This window comes from Osmerus eperlanus, chromosome 7 (assembly GCF_963692335.1).
Source record: "Osmerus eperlanus chromosome 7, fOsmEpe2.1, whole genome shotgun sequence".
Classification (NCBI taxonomy): domain Eukaryota; kingdom Metazoa; phylum Chordata; class Actinopteri; order Osmeriformes; family Osmeridae; genus Osmerus; species Osmerus eperlanus.
This window is the reverse complement of record NC_085024.1, coordinates 5638020-5662418: the sequence shown is the minus strand read 5'-3', so window position 1 is coordinate 5662418 and position 24399 is coordinate 5638020. Positions and strand designations below refer to the sequence as shown.

Genomic DNA, 24399 nt, shown 5'->3' with positions numbered 1-24399 from the left:
GTGCAAGTCGCTCTCGTAAAATTAAGCGCAGCTTACTCTCGCAATAGAACGCAAAATACCTGCACAACACTATTATAATATGACCTTGCTTTGAAGCGTTTAACTATAGAATACAAAATTATCCTGAGAAGTAGGTTTATGAGATTTATATTATTTTACGAAAAAGCTTCTGTAACTCCAACATGTAATAACTCCAACATGTAATTAAAACGCATTACATCAGACATTAGCCTACGTTTTTATTAGCATCTGTACAGTCTACCATGTATCAGTGCGCGTCTGATGTTCATGCAACAGACGTTGCAGATCAAGACTTCTCAGTTGACACGCAGTAGGAAAAGCAAATCGTTCTCTTGAGTTATATCGATTTGGTCCCCCAACAACCCCGGACCTCAGCTAGCACACAATTAATTGTCTGCATTTACAGAAAGAGTATAGCCTAATTTAATCATGTGGATATCGGTCAGGGGTGCAACAAGTTTATTTCAAAGCTTATTCAAATTCAAATTTTTTAAGTACGTAAAATGCTACAATATATTTTAAGAATTTTACATTTTGAAATGCTAAGATTTATACGAAAATAGTTCAGACATCAATCATATACAGAATTTGATTTAATACTACTGTGTAGTAAACATGGATTATTGTCAACATTTCATAGAAACAGTTAATTGCATATAAAAAATTACAAACATAGCCTCATAGATCTCTCCATACATAAACGTTTAGAGACACTTGATATTTGAGCTGTGATCCTGGAGGAAGAAGCTGGTGTGTCTCAGGAAATCTGCTGCAGAGGCCTCTTCAGTCTACAGGTTAGAACGAGTGAGCCAAGGAAACTCCTAGAAACACAGACAGCAAGCAAGACAACAAACAAGAACAAAAACATGGAAGAGTGAGAGACATTCCTGAGGTATTGCTATGCCTGAAAATCTAGAATCTAGAATGTTCTATCACAAATTACATGTGACATGTGAATAAATGTGACATCCCTGAAGCTCCTCTATATTAAGGTATACTAAGGTATTTTGATCAAATACAACCAATATCCTGTGTTATCCTATATGTTAAATGAGGCGCAGCTCTGTGGCCCTGGCTGTGTCCGCGACCCGTGTGCCCTCTGTGGGCCCTGTGTTTCAGCAGACCAGAGACCAGCTCAAGTGTCCCACTGTCACCATGGCATCCAATCCTCAAGCATGGGGGTTGCTTGGATACCTTCCACATAAACAAAAGAGGTTCACCCCTCTAATTAAGGGGTTCCTCAAATAGAAAGGCCAGATCGGTGTGATGTGGAGGGATTGTCTGTGGACGACAATGGTTCTGAAGTGCACCTGGAGTCGAGGCTTACCGAACGCTGCTGTCAGTCACACAGTCCTTACAGAGTTAAAGAGACAGCCTTACAGAGATGGAAACAGCCCTAAAGAGACAGAAACAGCCCTACAGAGATGGAGACAGCCTTAGGGATAGAGACAGCCCTACAAAGACAGCCCCACAGGGATAGAGACAGCCCTACAAAGACAGCCCTACAGGGATAGAGACAGCCCTACAGAGATAGACAGCCCTAGAGAGATACAGAGATAAAGTCAGACTTTGTCTGACTTTATCTTCTTCCCTGAATGTCCATCTTCTCCCCTTTCTCAGAGACACCTCTCAGCGTGCTGGAAGGCCTGCGATGCAAGCGTACCACAGTCCCCCGTTACCTGTTGCTTCCTGTCCGAGGCAGGGTCGATGAGGACGTTGATGAGACTGGGCCGCTCCCACTCACTCAGACTGAGCTGCAGGGCCCTCCGCAGCTCCTCCTCCGTCCTCACCAGGAAGCCCTGGCCCCCGAATGCACTCATGACCTCATCGTAGCGGGCGTCTGGCAGCAGGGTCACTGGCGGGGCACTTGGGGTGGACACAACAAAACAGGATCAGTATATATCTTTTTTTTTTTTCATTTCATTGATAGGACAGTTGATGAAAGATAGGAAAGCAGGGAGGAGGGGGGGGGGGAGACATGCAGAAAATGGCCTGCATTCGAGCCCTGGCCCATACACTGGGATTAGCCTTAATGGTACGTGTTCCCATCCAGTGAGCTACTGGGGCACCCAGAAAAAAATTCAGATTGAGAACCCCATCAGTGGAATCCTCCAGAACATCCTTGCAGGGTGTTGAGGCACAGCGCATTAGGACACCCGGGTCATGTGACTTACACTGTGGTCAGATCTCCCATCTTCCCCATCACTTCCCACGTCTCAGAGTCCATTCCACTGTAGATGCCATTGTTGTTGACCACAATGATGACCACAGGAAGCTTGTACCTGTTACAGAGGGGATAGTAACAATCTGAACCTTGAGGGTTTAGGCTGATTTAGGGTGCAGTTCTATTAGCGAATGTGAAGCCCTCTATGACACTCCATGTAAAAAGGGATACACAAATAACATTTGATTTGTTATGATAGTGTGAATCATTCCTCGACCTGAAGGTCTATGTGGTGAGGAGGTAGCGGGACAGAGAGATGAGCGAAACGCTACCCACCTGCACATGGTCTCTACCTCCATACCGGAGAAGCCAAAGGCACTGTCCCCCTCCACGCACACCACCCTCTGCCCCGTGCCCTGCCCCCTCTCCACGGCTGCAGCCGCGACGGCAAAGCCCAGGCCGACCCCCATGGTGCCAAACGTGCCGGCGTCCAACCTGCCCACAAACACACCGGGTTAGCTTACAAGGCCACACATCCACACGAGTTCCAGAGGGTCATGACATTCATGAGAAACCACCTAACATGACATAACAGTATTCAAGGCGATGACCAAACTAGGGATGCACCGAATCCAGGATTCAGACGAATATTGGGCTTTTTGACGGGGTTCGGTTTTGGCCAAACCTTCAAATTTTTTTCCACCGAACCCGAACCCTATGCTTGCACTACACACGCTACGCTGGTCGACATAATGACGCCGCCGTTGATTACGGGAAGGTGTTTACGTAGGTGGACCGTTCAATGCAGTAGGCTGAGAGAAAGTGAAAATGGAACTTGTGAGCAGAAAAAGTGTTGTTTGGCAATACTTTTAGTCAAAAGAAGGCGATTTAAGTCGAGCTATATGTTCAATTTGCAATGCCGATTTGTCTCGTGGTGGCAACGACCCTAAACAATACACAACATCTCTGCTGTTAAAAATTTTGTGTATGAAACATCCGAAAGAAATTCAAGAAATCTAAAAGTCTAATATTTTGGATATTGATTGGATCTTGAGATAGGCATATGGTAATTGTCAAAATAGTTTTTCCCACTTGTCTTCCTGGCATAATGTTGCCTATTCTTTTTTTTTCCAGAAAACACAAAACACTGCTGTGGACATTGTTTACTTCATTGTTTACTGTGTTAATAGACTGAGGATGGGAGTAGGATTCGGTATCAGATTCGGCAGAATCTTAACCAGTGGATTCGGTATTCGGCCGAGCCCCAAAAATCTGGATTCGCTGCATCCCTAGACCAAACAGGGCAGAAGCCAACAAACGTGAGGTGAATGTAACTTTTGACCTCTTCCTGAGAATGCCAAAATGCCTTGCCTGTGTCTGGGAAGGTAGTTGTGTAGCATGGTGCGTCCGATGTCCATGGTATTGGCACCCTCACTGACGATGATGCAGTCGCGAGGCAGCAGCTGGGCGATGTGGTGGAACACGTTGTAGTAGTTCATAGGCATGACTGAGTGGAGAGCCAGAGCCTGGAGAGGCAAGAATTAAGTCAAACATTTTGACAACATTTCCCCGACTCGAAGTTGGACAACACAGACAATGTCATTGTGCAGTATGTGGCCCTGAAAAGTGTCATATCTACAGAATATCTACATAATTATGTACTTTATTCTAGGAGGAGAAACTTCTCAATGAGTATTCTAGGAGGAGAAATTCTAGGAGGAGTAACTCACACCTTGGATGTTTTTGCATTGGCGGCCATCTTGTCTTTCAGGATTGTCCACCACTCGGTGTCCGGTGGATATATCCAGCCATCTTTGCGAATGTGCTCAAGGAGCTGATGACAGTAGCAACAGTTTAACACAACAGCAACTCTCCCAAATACTTAGAAGGTACTAAAGATGAGGTGTTATGTGGATTGGGTGGAGATCTATGTGGGTTTTCAGAGTTTACCTGAGTAACAACAGAGTTGATGTCCCCGAGGAGAGCAGCAGCAGGCCTCACATTGTTCCCCATCTCCTCTGCACAAAGGTCAACCTGGATAGAAATAACACACATGCTATGTTACTACAGCATACCAGCGGTAAGCATGTGGAGTCCATTCTGACAGCAGGAGATCTGGCTATTGGCCAGCCAGGACTATGGCGGCTGTACAAAAAATTATGTGCGGGCCTAAAGTTGATTTCAGACTTTCTTTATATAACACCTCTATGGTAGGGAATGTTAATATTTCACTTCACAACACACTTGCACTTACCGTCCAGGACTGTGAAAGATCAAGCATAACTTCTGCAATGAAACACGGCGTGTTCGGCCCTTTATTACCTGGATGACTTTTACGTTAGGGTCAAATCTTGGAGGGAGGCCAAAGTGTAAGATCCAGTTCAACCTGGCACCGAACAGCACCACAACATCTGCCTGGAGAAGAGCTCTGGACATCAGAAGCATCCATTAAGAAACCAGAGGAGAGAGGGAAAAAAATGGAGAAAAGACAAAAAGAATGGACAGAGAGAGAGGGTGTTCGATATGAGAAATTCTGCATGGAACCACACTCATTCTTCGTTTTATAAACAAACACACACGTCGCTGTGAGATGCTGTGAGAGGTGGCGAGTGAGGAGGAGATACTGCCCAGGCTGGTGAGGGGAGCTAGGCTGACCTGGATCGAGCAGCAGACACACAGTTGGGATGGTCGTCAGGCAGCACTCCTTTCCCCATGGGAGTGGGCAGGAAGGGAAGACCACAGCTTTCTACCAGCTCCCTGAGAGAAACCTCTGCTCTCCCATGGCCTGCACCTGTAGGGGGCGCCATTACACAGAATCATTCATGACTTGTACCATCGCCGTTGCCTTTGGTCCGAGTGACCTGAGTCATAAATAGACTAGGTACAGATTAAGTAAACATAGGAGATTGTTTGCTACCTTTGCCAATGATTAGTAAAGGCCTTTTGGCTCCTTTCAAGACAGTGAGTGCTTCGGTGATTGCAACAGGGTCAGCCAAACTCACTGGCGGAGGTGGACAACAGGATACCACTCTGGCCACAGATAAAACAAGGAAAACGATCAAATAAATGATTAACAAAGAAAATTATAAAAGTTTAGATTAAGAAATGTTGCAGCAACACTTAACAGAAAAGGCAATCCCACACAACTTTGATTGATAAAAACACACCTGACTTTGGCCCTGTCCACCATAGCATTGACCATGTCTCCAGATATGTCCACATAGCAGGCACCTGGGCGTCCATACATGCTTGTGCGTACCGCCTTTGGGGAAAAAACAAAACATTAAGTGTGACTTGGTAGTACAGTCTTGCAAACTTGTGCCCTTGAAGGTCTGAATAAGATAGATATAATGACCTTTTCGACAACAGAGGGGATGGCCTCCAGACTACTTGGCCGGGCAGAGAACTTGCTGTACAGTCGGCATGCTTCAACCTGAAAGACACGTGTTCGTTCAACTACTCGTTCAACTAAGACGCTACTTTTTAGAAAAAGCTAAAAAAAACACTTACCTGAGGAAACTCTTGAAATGCCCCTGTTGTTTCCTGGTTAGAGTCTGAGGAGCCTCCAATGACAACCACAGGCCTACACAGACAGACGCAGTGAATGAGAGTGAAACAATGAGAGACCTGCTAACAAACTGACAGGGATTTGAAGCATAAAAGACAAATCTTTAATATGTAAGGTATTATGTTTTGAAAGTCTTACCAGCAGTTCACATTGGCATTAGCCATCCCACCAAGTGCATGAATGAGGCCAGGCCCAGACACAACCAAACAGGCCCCTGGACTAGAAGAAGAAGAAAAGAAAAAAAGAGACAGTACTAAATGTACAAACAAACAAATTATGTCAAAATATTGAGTATAATTTGGGTTCCTTGGCACCTAAGAACTTTATTTATCCTATGTCCTACCGTCCAGTAAGATATCCAACTGCAGATGCAGCATAACAAGCCTGTTGGGTGTTACACATGAACTATTAGATATAATATTAGGACTAGATGGACTATAGCACACTATATTTAGTGATTCTAAATTAGTTATTCTTACCGCCTGTTCATTGCGCATCCCTATATACTTGATTCCTGAAGCCTGTGCAGCCATTGCTACTTCTATGATTGGAACACCAACGATTCCAAACATATAGTCTACATTCTGCCGAAAAGAAAGTTACATTCACATGTCACATTTTTCAGTTTTCAGAGTAAACATTTGGCCACAAATTGTGTATGCTTGTGCTGTCAAACTTAAGTTCAATGACCTTTGGCACACTTAGGCTAATTCCTGCGTAGTTTATTGTATCATTGCAAGGACTCAAATAAATCACAACTTCAACGAAACAAACGGAATGGATACAATCTTACCTGAGCTTTTAATGCTTCAGCAATAAGCTGAGCCCCAGTAACCTCTTCCATGGATGTGCCCGAACCTTGATTTTACGCTTCCACTATTACGTCTATCTGTCTAGCCTTTCAAATGTTATGTCCACGTTTAGCAAATGTAATCCGTCCGTTTTGTATTATGTACCGTTATTCTGTAAAACTATGGTTGTGACCAATAACTTATATCTCCAGTTACTTTACAAAACTAATAAACATTGACGACCCGCAGCAGATCACTTCCGGGTGATTCTCAGCCAATCGGTGCACCAGAGTACATCAATGCAACACTGCATCCATTTACAATAACATTCCAAGTAAATAATTCTACAGTAAAAGTAAAACACTTTGCTTCTCAATTTGATGATGCACAGACCGACAGTAAGAGGTAGAGTGCAAAAAATGGATGGAACAAATAATAATAATATAATTGATAATATCAAGAATATGATAATATCATGTACTTGACATGATGAATAATCAGGAAATTGAATTGCACTTAACATAGGCTACTAGAGTATTATTGCAATACTACTGCAACAATATAAAAACAAATGATAATAATAATTTTGAACATTGTCATTGCATGGCAGTAAATTATTTATTAAGTCTGCACAAATATAATGAACACTTCATTAACATCATACAAGACAAAAAAACACACAATAGGCCTACATTACAAATTGATTTTAACTAAACGTCATATATGTTGTTTGGAAAATGCAGCTGGTAATTTTCCAAGTTGGATACTGGGAGTCTGCTGTTGAAGTCCTGCTGCTGCTGTTCCAGTGAGTTCATGTCTCTACTTTCAAGATATGATTGTAGAATCTGGAAAAACTAAAGGTGTCCATTCATTTTATTTTACAAGTAGAATGATGATGAATTAATATGCAACTAGAGTCAATTATTAAGTTACTTAAGATCCGTGAGATGTAAAGAAATAAACAGATGCATTAAGTTATATTCTGTTTATACAAATTAAGAATATCCCACATTTAGAGTAAGTCCCATTCATGCATACATGATTAAACAGTTCCAATCATTAAACCAACAATGGTGTGAGATGTAGAAGACTTACCAGAGCTCTGTTCTGTGGGTTGCTGAGAGATTTCCACTCCTCTATGTTTGCTGCAGGCACTGATATGACTGAGACGATGCACACAGTGATCACAGCAGCTGCTGTCTGGGAAATCAGTCTCATCCTAGTATGAAAAATCCATTAAAACAAAATAAAAACAAAACACACCCATTAGCAGGACACCAACAACCAGTGTACGGGTAAAAAGAATTGTCACAACATTCATATATTTGACACCTAATCAAATGCATCATCTCACATATCGTTCTTCTGTTAATGTGAATGTAAAAAAGTATGTAATCTTCTGTGCTTCACAGCCTTTATGGCGTTGTTTGGCTTTTATACAATCATGTTATACATCACTCCCTCCCTTTTACTGGCCCCTCATCTGCCTGCTAATTGAAATAAACCTCCACACAGGAAAAGGTGACATTACTCAAATAGGTTATACAAATGCTGCAGTAATAATGTGGTCATTCAACAGCAGTTGGAGAATTGACGTAGCCTACAGCATGTGCTTTATGTAGGTTGCCAGGGAACCATAGAAGCATACTAGCATTTACTATTCAATATATCTAATGGTCTATTTGCGAATCAACAGCATTTTTAAAAGATTCCTTTCCCTCATCAACCACGTATGATAATAGGAGGCCATACTTGGTACATTTCAAATCTGTAATCGGAAACAGTTGGACGCTTACGCACTTACATTTAGTCATTTAGTCACTTCCATTCAAAATCCCCCAAAACCTTTGCAAATATCTATTATATCATTATTATTATATCAAATAATCAAATCAGATTGTACTAGCACTGGCAAAAAAACCTAAAATAATCAGTTTTTGAATTAGACATTCAATAAAATAGTAGGGGTGTAACAATATATCGTGGAACAATATATCGCAATACAAAAATTGTACAATATGTATCGTAGAGTTATGGCAATATTTTTACAATATGACGTCCGTTTGATCCTATTGGTTGAGCTACCAGCACGTGACCTACTCTGCACCTGCTTCATGTGTGCATTCATTGCATTCACAGAAATGATTGAACTGAGTTAACTAAATTGTATGTACAACGAAGAAAATTATTGAAAATGTTAAATGTTTTGGAAATAAATCTTTTATCTGAATTTGTTTAATAAAAAAATGGTATCGTACACCCAGTATCGTAATACGTATCGAATCATGAGCTGAGAGCATCGTTTCACCCAATTTACCATTCTGGCTTATTTCATTTTTTCACAGGACCACAGCTATTTAAATTAGGCTGATAGCAATGGCATCAAAGGATTACCCGTGGTGCAGTTAAAACAATAAATGTAGAACCGTACCCGCGGTACCATCGTTTGTAATTTATTATAATCACTTTTCCACGTTCCTGTTTGTAGTGTATGCCTACCACTATTGTAGATTCATTAAATCAACCTGGTTTATGTACTGTAAAAACAAAGCAAAAAAACAGGTCATTCTCAGTTCAGTATTAAATAACTCATTTCTTTATTTTATTACTCATAAAATATACAGCAATCTCAGGTACAGAAAGAATTCATGGATGTATCGAATTCACAGTTACAATTTCATATGTACATGCTAGTTTCATCCTTCTAAATGGAAAAAAAAAAAGGTTCGAGCAACCTCTTGTTGTATTTTTGACAAAGCTGGCCATATTGTACATATTTCCAGTTCAAACAATCTTTAGAGACCAAGAAGAGCCGTTTTTAAAGAGGCAATCACAAAGGATTGAGTGGTTTCATTTTCCGAAGTTAAAGCAAGCAAAACCTGTCAAGATACATTGATTAATATATGATCAAAAGAAAATGAGTTTTTTTCCAACTAATGAAAATCAAAAGCTGTCCTACCATTGGTTTACAGTGTTTCTCCTCTCAAAGTAAGGCAAGCGTAGCCTTATATTTCTTAATATAGTATCAGTGCTTTTCACAATGTTGTAGTACTTACTGTAGTGTGCATCATTGTTCTAGTCTTAGAGCTGCCCCTACACTTGTCGTCTCAGTCACTAATGAAGGCACAAAATGAATGACATAAATAGAACAGAAAAGAATACATGAATAACTTATTTCTAAAAGACTAGGTGGCAATGGACAGTTTACAAATGTCACGTTCATCAACTTAAAAAGACCTGCTGCACACACTCAAAATCTGTTTAAACTACTCATATCAGCAAATACTATGATCTTTTATTTATTTATTTTTTAACTCTCCAGTCTAAGGAGTTTAAGACATGAGTCTATTAAAATGTTGTTCTTAAAAAATAAATGATCCCCCCCCCCCACTTGTATTACAGACTGAGTCTTAGTGTGTTCTTCGTGTGCGAAAACTTCAGTTAGAACTCCCCACTAAAATCGGAATTATGAAACATAGATATCGTTTTCAGATTAACCAAAAATGCTTGATCCACTGTCTAGTCAAATTAGGTTTACAATGCTTCTGAATCTTTTGGTCCCTGTCTCTTTAGTACTCGGTGAAGTGCTACTATCCTTCCACTACATGTTATTGCCGTATAAGATTGTTGCTTGCCCCCTCCCCACACCACACCACTTCTCCTGTTGAAGACCTAGCAGGCTCGTAAAGCAGCAGTTACTCAGATCTAGTACCTGCTGGAAGGGCACCTGGGGTTGGATGAGGTCAGGATGAGTATGGGCCAGCCTGATGCAGCTCCTCCCTCCCTCCGTCCATCTGGGTCTCTTTAAGGCTCCTGTGCAGCTTCTCACCTCCTCTGCCTTCCCAAGCTGGCTGTGGTGATTTAAGACACGGCGTGTGTGTGTGTGTGTTTGTATGCGTGTGAGAGTGCGCGCGTGTGGGCCTCTTCCCACGGTGCCGCCCCGTCGTCAGTACGTTTCAGAGTCGGAGTCATTGAGCTCCTCGTCCTTGTAGAAGCCGTCGTGGCGGCCGATGTTGTTGAAGCTGCAGTAGGAGCTGTGGTCGGCGCGGAGCACGGGCAGGCTGTCGAATGTCACGCTCTTAGAGGGGCTGGTGGTGGTGTAGTGGTTAATGGCACTGAAGGGCAGGCTGGGCGTTGGGGTGCAGGGGGACACGGGCATCATGGTGGCCAGGATGAGGGCCAGGCAGTCAGCCACGTCTTTGTTGGGGGCGCAAGCCAAGGCAGGGGTGTAACCTGGGGGGGCGGGGTAACAGCAAGAGGTCAGAGCAGGCTGGAGATACGTCACATGATCACGTGCTTACTGTTTTTTCCGTTTGTACGCTCAGCTCCGTGGCTGCAGCTGCATCCTTGGCTTGGGCCCGAGTATCCGTATTACACAGAGATTTCAAACTCGTCGTACAGTGCCAGCTGTAATCCTGGAACTTACCATTCTCATCCACAGCCAGCACGCTGGCACCCTTAGCTAGCAGCTCCTGCACGACCACAGTCAAACCATTTCGAGCTGCCACATGCAAGGGCCTGACCCAAAAAATAAACACATTTAGAATGGGTACATGTGTACATTTAATAGATGTTATACTTGGAACAAGCTGCTACCACTTAATTCCTTGAAGGTAACTGACATTAGGCATTAAAAAGCCAGGTGACCAACGTGACAAAGGGAAAAAGATACGCACGTCTGTAAGGCTGCGTTCGTCGAGTTGATGAGGTTCCTGTCGGAGATCTTCTCCAATATCAACAAGGCACTGGTTTCATGCCCCTTTGAAAGGTGAGTGACACACATCAGACTGATTCAAGATGCTGAAACTGCTGTCAGAAGAGCACCGCACGTCTGTGGCATGGATTGTGACACGCGTGTCTAAGGAGGAGACCATGAAGGCGCAGGAACACGAGGGGGGGGCGGAGAATTCGCATCAGCTGTGTGCTTGGCCATCAAGTGGTAACTGGACGTGCTGCGATGATAGCTCAGTTCACAACGACAAAACACACAGATCTATTTGGTCTTGTCAATGGAACCATTTGGCAACTTTTTAAAAGTAACCTTTCCATTCGGAATCTTATTGGCATCCATTTTGGCATCTCGCGCTCGCTATCCTCTCAAAACGCAACGTTAGCACACACTCTTTAGCCAGCTCGCAAGCCGGCTAAAGAGTGTGTGCGGCGTGCCTGTTTTGTTTCCGGTCTAGCTAGATCCGGTGTGGTGTTGTAGTTTTTCTAACGTCAGTAGTCGTCGCAACAGCATGTGAAAAAAACTACAAAGTTTGCCAGGCCAAAAAGAACGTTAATCTCACGATTAAAAAAATTAACGCCGTTAAAATGGGTTTGCGTTAACGCCGTTAATAACGCGTTTGACTGACAGCACTAGTTAAAAGTCAACGTTGCTCACCTTACTGCAGGCGAGGTGCAAGGCAGTGTTCTTGACGGCATCCTGCAGGGTGAGGTCTGCTTTTGCACTGCTTACCAACACCTCTGCAAAAGGAAACCCCCCCCAATAAAACCCACTAATTAATCCTGTTACAAACCTGCACCTCAGAAACAGGTTTTACAAAGTCACCCTTCCAGTGGGCGAGGCGGGAGGCCCGTACCGACGGCGTTGGTCTGGCCGTTCTCGGCGGCCATCATGAGCGGGGTCTTGCCCGACGCGTCAACGCTGTTGACTTGGGCGTTGTGGCTCAGCAGCAGCTGGAGACACTCCACGTGGTCGGTGAAGGCGGCCGCATGCAGGGGGGTCCTGGTCCCGCACGCAACGGCAGAGACAACAGTCACTTCCTGTCGTCTACACTTCGTAAGCTCTGTCAACAAGGTACAACTCTGCCGTGCCACAAGTGGCCATGTCTGGTTCTACTACCCCAGTGTCTACTCTGACCCTGTGCGCAGCGTTGAACAGTGGAATATTTATCTACCTTTTTTTTGTGTCGGCAGAGTTGACAATGGCAGGACCCAGAGTGTCAATTAGCATCTCGGCTGCTCCTTCATTGTCATTAATCCTGGAGGAGAAAAGGAGACGTGCAGTTAGCCTCGCCGGAAAACCCAGCCATCGCCATTAGCCTTTGCGCAATCCCCGTTAGCATCCACCCCCACCAGACACCGAGGGAACCGCACGGCTGCTCGGAGCAGGGCCCTTACACGGCACAGTGGAGGGGACTGAATGTGTTGCCCTCCGTCTTCTGGAATATCTCCTGCTCCAGCAGCACCTCCACACACGTGTCGTGGCCTGCGGAGAAGACACATGCTCGCATGAACCCCAGGCACACTCTCCAGAGCAGACAGATGCTCTTCTCACGTCACGGTGTGAATGACATTGCACGTGGACGGCTGCTGTGAAACGAGGGCGACAAAACCCACTGTGGAGTTTGAACACGACGGGACAGTTTCTGGACAGGGGCTTTATTTTTTTTGCATTTTTCATACTTTATTGGATAGTTTGTAAGTGAAGTGTGACAGGAAAGGTAGGGAGAGAGACAGAGAGTGAGGGGAAAACACGCCACAAACGGCCAAGGCCGGATTTGAACCCCTTGAGGCGGTGAGGCCTCAAGCCTACATGATATACACGCTTATCCGGCAAGCTACCGTGGCGGTCCGCCCAGCTCCTACCGTTGTAGCAGGCCCAGTGCAGAGGCGTGTAGCCCTGGTTGTCGGTGATGACGGGGAGGGTCTCCACGCTCTGGGCGGCGTGCAGGAGCCCACCCAGCACCCCGATGTGGCCGCAGGCGGCCGCCAGGTGGACAGGGGTGCGCCCCTTACAGTCCCGCATCAGGAAGCTGGCGCTGTGCTGCAGCAGGGCCTCCACGCACTCCTCGTGGCCCGTCACCGCCTGGACACACACGCCGGGTCATTGAGCTGAATACACACCACATTGCAAAGTACTAATTTTTTATTTATTTTTTTGTAATGAGCTTGCTTATGCTGAAGACAAGTACATTTTGCTGGCACGGCAGTAATAGCATTTCACTAGATAAGATTTCTTAAAATAATGTAATTGACTTCAATTAAGTCAAGCCATGTACACTAGAAAAACAGACCAGTCCAAACCAGTCCAACCAGATTGAAAATCTACAAATAAAAGATTCACACTCAGATGTGTGGTTGTTGGAGGGCATTTTCTGATGGACTTCTACTATGCGTTTGTGTGTGTGCATGACCAGCGAGACCTCCTCCTCACCCCCCTGTGCAGAGCGGTCCTCCCCCACTTGTCTTTGGCTTCGACGTTGGCTCCCTTATTGAGCAGCGAGTACACGCAGTCAGTGTGCCCACTCAGCACCGCCAGCATTAGAGGGGTTCTGAGGACGACAGGAAAACAATAGTGAACAAGACGTAAACAAGAAAAAAAAATATATATATATACTTTAGTGTCCCTGATCAGAAGGCCTCCCTTACTGTCCGTTGCCATCCTGGATGTCCACGGCGCTCTGGTGGTCGGCGTTTCCGATCAGCAGGCGTAAACACTCAGAGTGGCCGTTGGTGGCTGAAGGAGGCGGGGGAGAGAGGGCACATGTTGAGCACAGGATGGCTTAACTACTGCCTCGGCGCCGAACCTCAGGAGCAGGGGGACATGGGGGAGTACGCCCCCACTGAGATGGGATCTTGGGGGGGATCCTCCTAGCCGGCCAGCCTGCTAAGCTCTGGAGGTCTGGGGGGGGTCTACCTGCAGCATGGATGGGGGTCCTCTTCAGGGTGAAGTCCTTCACAAGGATGGAGGCCCCCTGGTTGATGAGGACGTCCACGCACTCGACGTGGCCCTTGAAGGCGGCCAGGTCCAGAGGCGTGCGCCCCTGGCCGTTCCTCACGTCCAGGTCCAGCAGCGACTGCACCAGCACCTCCATAGCGTGGTGGTGGCCGTGGTACGCCTGAACACAAACAAGGACCAAACTATGACACACGGACAGAAAACTGAACACGTTTTATTTTTGGTACAGCCTATAACCGTTTTGCGTTTTTTTATTTAAAATATGTAATAAATGTACACTTGTGTGGTCATGTATATACAAAACAGACAAGTCCATCTATCTGAAGAACAATCTTCCAGCAGTACTCACAGCTAGGTGCAGCGGGCTAATAGGGGCTCGGACGTCAGAGTCATTCAGGATATCTGTCCCCGACGTTTCCATTAGCTGAGGAGCAGAGGTGGGAGGAGTCATCTTCCTAATCTCAGAAAATAGGTAACACCTGACATGCAAGAATGTGTTTGTTTCTATACGCAACACAGGCTAAAAGAGTGAATGGAACACGGCAACGACGAAACAACACTGTGGTAAGAGGAAGAACGACCGCTTTCGGTCTGCACTCACCACATCCAGAGGCGTTTCACTCGCGATCTGCAAAGAAAAGCCACACGCCACATTAACCCCCGGTCGCACCCCCCGACCACGTGATCCTATTCACCAGTGTCAACAAACAACAAATGTGTTGGAACGGAGCGGCCGTCCCCTGGCCTCTCCCGGCCCCCCCGCAGTGTCGTGGTGCGTCTCACCAGCTCCAGGCAGAGGCGGTGTCCGTACGCCGAGGCGTAATGGACGGCGTTGTAGCCCTGACTGTCCCGGATCCCAGGGTTTGCATCGTTTCGCAGCAGGTATTCCAGGCACCTGTGAAACCAGCCAACGACAAAAAAAGACTTAGCTCTCTGCCATGACACCTGTATTGACTGTGGAAAATACAGAACCCCCCCCACACACACACACACACACACACACACACACACACACACACACACAACATGGAAGACAAGTAAATGGACAAAATGTGGGGGTCAGATGGCTGAGTGGTTAGGGAGTCGGGCTATTAATCAGAAGGTTGTTGGTTCGATCCCCGGCCGTGCAAAATTACGTTGTGTCCTTGGACAAGGCACTTCACCCTACTTGCCTCGGGGGGAATGTCCCTGTACTTACTGTAAGTCGCTCTGGATAAGAGCGTCTGCTAAATGACTAAATGAAAACAACCCCCCCCCAAACTCGTACTTTCCGTCTGTGTCCGAGGCAGCGGCGTAGTGGAGCGGCGAGCATCCCCTCTCGTCCAGGTCGTTGACGCTGGCCCCGGAGCCCACCAGGGCAAACAGGCACTGGTAGTTACAGTTAGCGGCAGCGTAGTGCAGTGGGGTCCTGGAGGACGAGGGAACACGGTGAGACCTCGCGCCGCCGCTAAGACCATTTGAGGACACTCGGGTGCGTTTGTCACAGAGGCACAGGTTTCATTATACGGGGGTGGGACAACGTTTTGGAAAACGCCAAATCTGTCCAGTCGCTTATTATGAAGTAAATGACATTTAATGGCTGCACCCAAACAGCCGCCCCACCCACATTTGAAAGCACGCCTACACCCCCGGTTTGTCGCATTATTTTAAACGCTCGATGCAGATGGAGGTGAGGGGGTGTGATGTTCCGCACCTTCCAAAGCTGTCTTTTCTGTTGAAGTCTGCCCCGGTGTTGAGCAGCAAATTCAGACATTCCAGGTTCCTGGGGGGGGGGGGGGGGTTATAAAATGACAATTAGCAATCAGGTGGTGTAGGACAGCAGATAAGTCAGGAGCTCCCCAGACCAGGAAGGCACAGAGGAGGTGGTGTGACGAGGAGAGATGGGGCTCTTCTGCTCACCCTCCAGCTGCTGCAGCATGTAAACAGGTCCTTCCAAAGTCGTCAGGAGTGTCTATATCAAAGCCTGCGTCAGAGGAACAGATTATGAGCGCGACACGACCCTCCTGGTCTGGGTTCATAGAAGGTTTCCAGTTATGAGTCTCTGCTACAACTACACTGACATTATCAAGTTCAGGCAACATCCACACACACAAAGTATCTGTTAATCCCTGACCTGATAACCTTTAATATCCTTAAAAGTGGAATTAATAACACCAAAGGCCTCCTATTTATCCCTGTAAGACCCCTTGTTGTAAAATTACAACGTCACCTTTAATTGCTAATTTATTTTTTTGTAAGACCAAATTTATCCAATAGCATTGCAAGGCAAGACAATAGGACCCATTGGTTATGAAAATGTGGTCGTTCCCCAAAAAATCTTATTTGCAAATGTGTTTTATGGAGAGCTAAAGGTGATGTTGAAAAAAATGTTTTACATCGCGTCTTACAGGGTTAAGGAGCGTAGTAAACAGCTTGAATAAAATGAACATGTTATTTGAGGCGGGAACATGCAGGCCAGGAACACGCCGTCCCAGATTGCCAACCTGAAGAGAGAAGCTTCCGGCAGCAGTCGGAGAATCCACTGAGGGCAGCCAGGTGCAGGGGGAACATTCCGTGGACTCCTCGTCTGCAAACGGGTAACAAATCACAGACTGTTATTCCCGTCGCGTTTACCCAGCATCCTTTGCACTCCACCCGCATGTCGTAATGAGATGGCGGCTCATCGGGCTAAACCCGTGATTACACGAGGCCATTCGACGAAGGTGCAGGTCATGTGACCCCCAGGGGGGCCGTGTGCTGGCTTACTTTGCCGTGTCGGCTCCGTTGGTGATGAGGGTGTTGATGAGCAGCTCGTGGCCGTAGCGAGCGGCGATGTGCAGCGGCGTGTTTCCGTTCTTGTCTTCGCAGTCGATCTCGGCGCCTGCCAAAGTAACGCAACAGAGCCCGCCATCACTCTCCCGGACGCGGACTGGGGTCCGGAGATGGTTGTCGTACGTGGAGGTGCCGTGCACCGACACGCAGTGTGCCCATGTGACGCGCAGACGGAGGACTGAACACGCTTCATTAAAGTGGATGTTTGATCTATGCTTGTTCTGTGATATTTTTCATATCATTTTTACATGAAATATGCAATCAGTCATAAGGTCAGTATGTTTATTCATGTAACCTTGTATAAATATGCATGTACACAGAACAGGGTCACAACTGGGGCATCCACGTTGATCTCATCTCTCCCCCCCCCCCCCCCCAGATGTAATGGTATTAAAGGCTCTAAAGGGTGCTAGGAGTAGAACATGCTGAGGTGGTTTCTATTTCTGAGGTGGAAACCGGTTTCTGTCTGATGTCTGTTGAAGACCTGCCTCACTAAAGAAGCCACCTGAGTCTGGGGGGTGTTTTTGCCCTTCACAGGGCCTCACCGTTCTGGATGACCGCTTGGGAGCGGGAGAAGCGCCCGTGGATGGCCGTCATGTGGAGGGGGGTCTTTCCGTCTTTACTCTGCGGGTCAGAGGGGTGAGGGGGACACGCTCAGTCTGGGCTCTGCGGGGCAGAGGACAGCTACAACCAGACTCCCCGGAGCTTGACAGAGATCCAGGGGTGGATGATATCACAGGCATGGTGTCGACTAGAGCGGTGTGTAACGCGGGGCCTCACTTTGATGTTGACGTCGGCGCCGTTGCCCACCAGCAGCTCCAGGCACAGCGCCCCGTGGCGCGAGGCGGCGGTGAAGTGGAGCGGGGCGAAGCCCTTCTCGTTCACCTGGTTGACGTTGGCGCCGCACTCGATCAGCTCGTTCACCACCACGTCCTGCCCGTTGTAGCACGCCACGTGCAGAGGGGTGTTGCCATAGGCGTTGGGCTCGTTGATCTGGACACGGAGAGGGAGGGAGGGATGGATGGAGGGGTTGAGAGGGAGGGAGGTATGGATGGAGGGGCAGGGAGGGAGGGAGAGTGGTTGAAGAGGGAGGGATGGAGGGGGTGGGAGGAAGGGAGTGATGGCGGGGGTCAGATTAGCAGTGTCTCCATTGTCATGGGTTATTATAGATTATAGACATTATAGACAGCCTGAGCAGACAGAACTGACTGTCCAGAGCCCTTAGCTGCCTCACTTCCTCTGCATCCATAATGCAGGAAATCATTCCTTATCCCATTAGGGCTTCAGTGCTTTAGTCCAGTTGATGCAGTCTAATACAGTAAGAGGGGCCCGTCGGTCAATAGCAGGCCGCTCAATAGGAACGCAGCGGGCTGAACTCAAGTTGCAAGTTTATCTGCCATTTACAGCTACACTGGAATTCTTGCTCCTCTCAACTGTTTCCGAGCAGTCTAACCTAAATACTATATGGTTCCAAAACTTGATTTCCACAGATAACAATCCCAATCCTATGCAAGCGAACGCTCTTATGAACAACATATAATAGAGACTCACGTCGGAGCCCAGGTCCAGGAGGTATTTCACCACGCTGATCATCCCGCTGGACGCGGCGGCGTGCAGGGGCGTGTAGGCCTTCTTATCCTTACAGGCCACCTCGGCGCCGTGGGACGCCAGTAGCTTCACCACCTCGATGTGCCCTGCGAACCGCCGAAGAAAGAGAGAGAGGTCGAAGAGAGAGAATGATAAAGAGGGGGGGGGAGGGGAATGTCAGCTTGTTATCTTTTTAACCTGTGTTAAAAAGATAACCCAGGTATGCAGAGGGGCAGCTAAGTTACAACAGTCACATAAAAATCGAAGAACATTTACACAGTACACCCGACTCTCGGTGTGCACAGCAAAGACGCAAAGTTGATAAGAACACAAAAGGCCTGTTCCCTCTCATGGGGAGAGGGGAGAGGCGAACAAAATGTACGGGCCGGATGTACGCGTGTGCGGTGGTTACCCATGTAGGCAGCCCAGTGGATCGCACGGCGGTCCTTCTTGTCGAACGCGTTGATGTTGGCTCCTCGGGACAGCAGGATCCTGACCATCTGATGGCGGGGCGTAAAGACGCAGGGTCAGACACATGACGGCCACGGACGCATCCAATAGGAAACCAACAGAGCAGTATAGGGTCACGGTGAGAGGACGCGCGCCCAACGCAAACCAGCGCTTGGTTCAACACAAACACGGCCCGCGATAAATAACAAAAGGTACCGTCTTGGCCCCTATGGACGATCTATTGAGGTTCTGTGTTTATTTCGATTTTTTTCCTCTCCATTTTCAATGACATCTAACCCTCAGGTCTAGTGCGCTCAGGTGGGCGTGTGGGGGGCGGGGCAGGCCCAGACTGACCTCCAGGTGACCGCTGAAGGCGGCGTGGTGCAGCGGGGTGCGCCCGGCCCGGTCCGACACGTTGACGTTGCTGAGCAGGGGCACCAGGGCCTCGGCGCAGCGGACGGCCTTGTTGGCGGCGGCGATGTGGAGCGGCGTCTGCCAGTTCTTGTCCCGGGCGTTGACGTCCGCCGAGTGTTTCAGCAGCACCTGGACCGCCTCCTGGGGGAGAGGACGGGGGCGCGCGGTGAGCAGCGCGGCCCACGAGACGCACGCAGGCGGTGGAGGAACAGAGAGAGTGGAGAGGAAGAGGGTGGAGAGGCGAGAGAGACCGGAGATGGTCGAAGAGCAAACGGAGAGTGCAAAAGAGACAGAACGGAGAGTGCAAAAGAGACAGAACGGAGTGCAAAAGAGAGAGCGAGAAGACAGAGCAAGAGGGACTGACAGAGACCATCCCATGTACCTCGCTGCACGACGCCACCGCCCGGTGGAGAGGGGTGAGCCACTTGTTGTCTTTGGCATTTACACGGGCTCCTTGAAGAGAGGGAACACACAGTCCATTAGGGCCCCTCAGTCTCTGGCAGGCTTATGAGTCATGTCACTCGATAATGCAACATATCAAAAGAGTGCGAATGTACAAACACACTTATGGGCCTATTTCAAGACACGGACATCCAGAAAGCACTGCGAGTACTGTTCCTTTATATCTACCATCAGGGTACACATTAACGAGTCTCCAACAGAGATTAATGAGAGGAAAAAATGATACAAAAGAAGATCACCTATAGGACAAAAAAAACAAAAACATCTTCACTAATTATTTGGGGTCCATTTCCACACCAAAAAATGATGTCGCAAAAAGACATGCCCTAATGCAAACTTGACATTCCACGGCTGTTGCATTTGAGCAGACCTCTGAAAAAACGGTCACCAAACTTCTAATGAGCCCCTTTCATGAACAACAACTTACCAGACAGAATCAGCAGCTCTATGATTTCTGCATCTCCAAGATAGGCTGCTGCGTGCAGAGGGGTCCGCTTCTCATTGTCCTGTAATGGTTTGGAGGGAGGGGGGGGGATTAGAGAAGCCCACTGCAGCTGTTTCCTCAACACTATTCTTAAAGATCCTGCGATAGAAATAAAGTCTTACATGGGGCGTTTATGATGCTATCCATTGGTTAACCACAAGATCTTATCGTTAAAATGTTGCAACCATTAGAAAGGTAGTCGAGTAATGGAGCAGATTAGAGGGGGTGTCAGGGGAAGATGAGCTCGTCCCTGTTGGGTTTACCTGAACATTTACATCTTCCTTCTTAAATATGAGAGAGCGCACTTCATCTGGGTCCACATTGAAGATGGCTTTCAGCAGAGCAGGCTGGAAGGGAGAAGCAACAGAGTGAGTAACGGAGTACAATATCTGAATGGTATCAGGCTGGTCAGTACACACGCTATTCTTTGCACAAAACAAAAATGCACTTTGCCACGTGAAGGGAAGCAGAAACACTGGGCCAAATCTGTGGTCTGTTCAAGCTCACTGCAGAGCAATCTGCAGACTCCTGACAGAGCAGAGGTCACGCAGACCTCCTGCTGACGAACTACCCTCCAGCACACAACTTATCCGACTGGTCAGGATGGAGAAAGCTGAATTCCTACTCTTCAGGGTGCGAGAACATCCCTGAAGCACTTCGGCCTCCAACATCTCTGAGGGAGTAGGATTTCACCTTCAGTTCTGATCAAATGGAACAGTTTTAGCACAGTGTTCTATTATCTGCCTCTTCGGGGGTGTAACCTTGTGTCCCAGCTGGCCCATGTCACGACAGCATCCACGACAGGGGGTGGGAAAGGGAAAAGGAGGTCACTCTTGATCAGATAGCTGAAAGACTGCCACCGCTGTCGAGAGCTCTAGGTCATATATTTAACATCCCACCCTGCCAATTGTCAAATGATTCCGAAAAAAAAAGCTTCGTTTCACAAGCGCAACCATCCCTTTCCCGTCCTTGCATGCCCTCGCCAGACGTTTCCGCAAAAAAAAAAAAACGCAGAGAACAATCCTTGTGTAACCTTTCCTCTGTAACAATGGAACTCGCTCAAAGATGAGCCCTTTTCCTAGAATAAAGGTGAATCATGATTTCCTTGCAAAAGGCCTGAAGCTCATTGCACTACTCACATGCTGACACCTTAGGATCAATGCCAGGATGCTCCAGGACATGCCAACTCACAACGCAATGCTATGAGTCATTTCTGGCATCTTTACTGTAACGCCACCCATGGAGAATTTGTGTCTGATCATGCTGTCATCTCTTGCCAAGGGGTGGAGAGGAGACTGGCATAAATGATAAGTCTGCAGGCAGGGAACCCCATCTAGCCAAATGGAACACTGCCTCGCCACAAAACATGAATCTAACTATTAAGTCTGCATTCAACTTCTAATAAGTTGCCAGAAAGTTAGTTAACAGTCATTTACATTTAGTCATTTAGCAGACGCTCTTATCCAGAGCGACTTACAGTAAGTACAGGGACATTCCCCCGAGGCAAGTAGGGTGAAGTGCCTTTCACAAGGACACAACGTAATTTTTGGTGAATGACAGAGTATCGAACCAGCAACCTTCTGATTACTAGCCCGATTCCCTAACCGCTCAGCCACCTGACTCCCGAATGAAAAAAGCAATCTCATATAATTGTATTTGAATCAATGTAGTATTCAATACAGTGAGCGGGATTTGTTTTTCTTTCTACACACTCACATAAATGTGCAAACCACCTAGGGCATGTTTTCCTCAGGGCTGCACATCTCACTGAACAGCAGCCCAGCTAATTAAGCTAATGCTGCTGTTTGAGCAACCTTCCACTAAGCCAAGCCCTCGAAGTGACGGCTCCACATCTCCCGTGACTTGACAGGAAAACACACAAGGGAAAAGCTATCGCTTACGATTTATTCACTGGGCAACTGCCTGAAGAAGAAATAATAAATGCTTGGCCATCTTAAATCAGCAACTCAGAAATATCAAAAGGTATACACAAGCCTAATATGACAATGCTCCTCTACGCTTGTCCGAATAAGGCCAGCCATTTTTTACTTCCCTTGCAGGACAGTTGTAAAACTGACACTGTGAGCCTGTTACGTTCTGAGCATTCTGATATTTGAAAGAAGCATTCACACATATCTGAGCCAACGGAAGGCTTGCTTCTAATGACATACTGAAGTGTTGTGAAACACATGCTCACAGTGACCCAAGGATTAGACAAAAAAAAATACAGCCAACTAAAACTAGGCCAGTTATATTTATATTATAGTTAGACCTGTACGGAAAGACTATACAAACATTTGTAATAATTGACAACAAATCCCTAACTTATTATACACTATCCATACACATACACTTAGGAAATGGACATTCATTTATGCTTCCTTTACGAGAGCTGTGAGGACCCTACGCATGACAGACTACACAAACTTGGCTCAATACCATGTCAAATATCTAATACAAGGATAAATGCAGCTTGATCTAAGAAAACTGTCCTCCAAACAATGGTTGAATAAAAATCCATTCAGTCCCTAAGATGCCTCATTCGGTTTTCACGATACACAAATTTCTGCAGGGTAAAATTGAGGTTTGAACTCTTAAAAAGCTGATTCAGTGTAACAAGTAAGCGCTTGTTGTGCCGTAAGTCTTTCAATTAAAAATATCTGTATAGCCCTTTCAGATTAAGGCAATGCACACACAAAGCTACATTTTGTTCATTTGAGGTCTAGCCCTGCATCAGTGTACACAATTGTATTTGCCTTTTAAGCACGACCCTGTACCTCATAGTTAATACCATCACCATGGAGACATCTCTTTGGCAACTGCTGGGCCTCTCTCATGGAGTCTGAACACATGATCATTCATGCATTAGATGGAGATGAGGCTAGATGAGGGTAAAACACAATAGAATAGATACCCTCATGTTGATATTTGTGTATCTTACAGCCCCATGGCACCACTGATAAACACGATTTATAAGGTAGCTAAAATAGTCTTCAGTGACCGTAACAATACATTAACAGGAGTGCCAACTAAGACTAGTGAGGGTGGCTAATACAAATCCGTCACAAGTACTAGTGAACTGACTAGAGTGCGTTGACAGTGCAGTGGGCATTAGTGATCGGCACTAGCTAGTTATAAAAGGTGGCCGAAGAAAAAAAGCTGTCTACAAGTGCTCGTGTTCAGCAGTTTATTAGTTAGCAAGCTAGACTAGTAACATTCGGTTAATTTTTTACCAATAATTGTGCACTGTCCCGTGCCATCAGTGCTAACTAGCTGGTCTAGCTACTGAAACGTTGCACGGAAGCTCAAGTCTAGCTAGCTACCAGTTCACAGCTGGTTATGCTAGCCATTAGTTGCTAACTAGATATCCACTTATTTAATTTTAGCTTCCTAGCCACGCAATTACATGACCTGGTCTTGGCTTCTTAAAACTAGAGCAACTAGTTAGCTAGCTAGCTACTGGACAAGACAGGCTACCAAGTTAGCTAGCGTAACCACATTGCCTTTCAGTTAGATACTTAGCTAGGCTACAGTAGCTAACACTATAAACGTTGTCTGCTAGCCCTGTACTGTAGGGTCATCCCCTACACAGCCGTCGCACAATCATCCTCCTGTTGAAGTAGGCTATGCTAAGTAGCGAGCTTTTGGCACACTTGTAACTTACCTGGTCTCGTATTTTGAGAACCACCATATTTCAATGGTTTTAAATGATCTCATGCAGAGCAAATGGATGTTCGTCGTCTTTTCAATGTACGTTGATGCCCAAAACACTCTCTTCGTGTGAACAGTTCGCTACTGCGAGGCCTTTGCTAGCTAGCTGTGTGTTTTTCAACGATGAAGATGAAGCAGAGGAAACTCCATAACATTACCGCCACCGTACTCGACGTCCCAGAGAGACACAATTTCATTGGCTAAAGAATGGCAGGAACACAATAACACGATCAGCTAGTGGTTAATTGC

At 46.5% G+C, this 24399-nt stretch overlaps 2 protein-coding genes across 2 annotated transcripts; both read right to left on the bottom strand.

Moving 5' to 3' along the window:
• Positions 1-443: 443 nt before the first annotated feature.
• On the bottom strand, positions 444-6801 carry hacl1 (2-hydroxyacyl-CoA lyase 1). The gene is made up of 17 exons (XM_062466738.1): positions 6547-6801; positions 6233-6337; positions 6097-6137; positions 5892-5972; positions 5696-5768; positions 5541-5618; positions 5353-5447; positions 5103-5215; positions 4841-4976; positions 4508-4613; positions 4136-4219; positions 3918-4019; positions 3557-3711; positions 2522-2680; positions 2196-2303; positions 1701-1887; positions 444-842 (listed from the first exon to the last, which is right to left on the bottom strand). Exons 1-17 carry the CDS (start codon positions 6595-6597, stop codon positions 810-812), a joined length of 1707 nt encoding a protein of 568 aa, XP_062322722.1. The 5' UTR covers positions 6598-6801; the 3' UTR covers positions 444-809.
• Positions 6802-9117: 2316 nt separating this feature from the next.
• Positions 9118-24356, bottom strand: ankrd28b (ankyrin repeat domain 28b). The gene is made up of 28 exons (XM_062466735.1): positions 24104-24356; positions 20703-20786; positions 20383-20461; positions 19876-19946; positions 19434-19634; positions 19042-19129; positions 18594-18736; positions 17823-18035; positions 17588-17666; positions 16977-17091; positions 16715-16797; positions 16131-16194; positions 15925-15993; positions 15499-15639; positions 15015-15126; positions 14833-14859; positions 14581-14655; positions 14190-14391; positions 13922-14009; positions 13707-13824; positions 13139-13358; positions 12671-12758; positions 12448-12531; positions 12130-12275; positions 11931-12013; positions 11221-11303; positions 10971-11062; positions 9118-10777 (listed from the first exon to the last, which is right to left on the bottom strand). Exons 1-28 carry the CDS (start codon positions 24128-24130, stop codon positions 10491-10493), a joined length of 3162 nt encoding a protein of 1053 aa, XP_062322719.1. The 5' UTR covers positions 24131-24356; the 3' UTR covers positions 9118-10490.
• Between the last annotated feature and the right edge of the window lie 43 nt (positions 24357-24399).

What these genes read in the sequence shown, in the direction of transcription:
- hacl1 (XM_062466738.1), bottom strand. Translation starts at nt 6,597, where the DNA reads ATGGAAGAGGTTACTGGGGCTCAGCTTATTGCTGAAGCATTAAAAGCT. An exon ending in CATTTCAAGAGTTTCCTCAG is followed by an intron (nt 5,619 to 5,695) that starts GTAAGTGTTTTT and finishes CGTGTCTTTCAG; the next exon opens with GTTGAAGCATGCCGACTGTA. An exon ending in TCCCCTCTGTTGTCGAAAAG is followed by an intron (nt 5,448 to 5,540) that starts GTCATTATATCT and finishes TTTTCCCCAAAG; the next exon opens with GCGGTACGCACAAGCATGTA.
- ankrd28b (XM_062466735.1), bottom strand. Translation starts at nt 24,130, where the DNA reads ATGGTGGTTCTCAAAATACGAGACCAG. An exon ending in AGGAAGATGTAAATGTTCAG is followed by an intron (nt 20,462 to 20,702) that starts GTAAACCCAACA and finishes AAACCATTACAG; the next exon opens with GACAATGAGAAGCGGACCCC. An exon ending in CCAAGCGGTCATCCAGAACG is followed by an intron (nt 17,092 to 17,587) that starts GTGAGGCCCTGT and finishes TTACTTTGGCAG; the next exon opens with GCGCCGAGATCGACTGCGAA.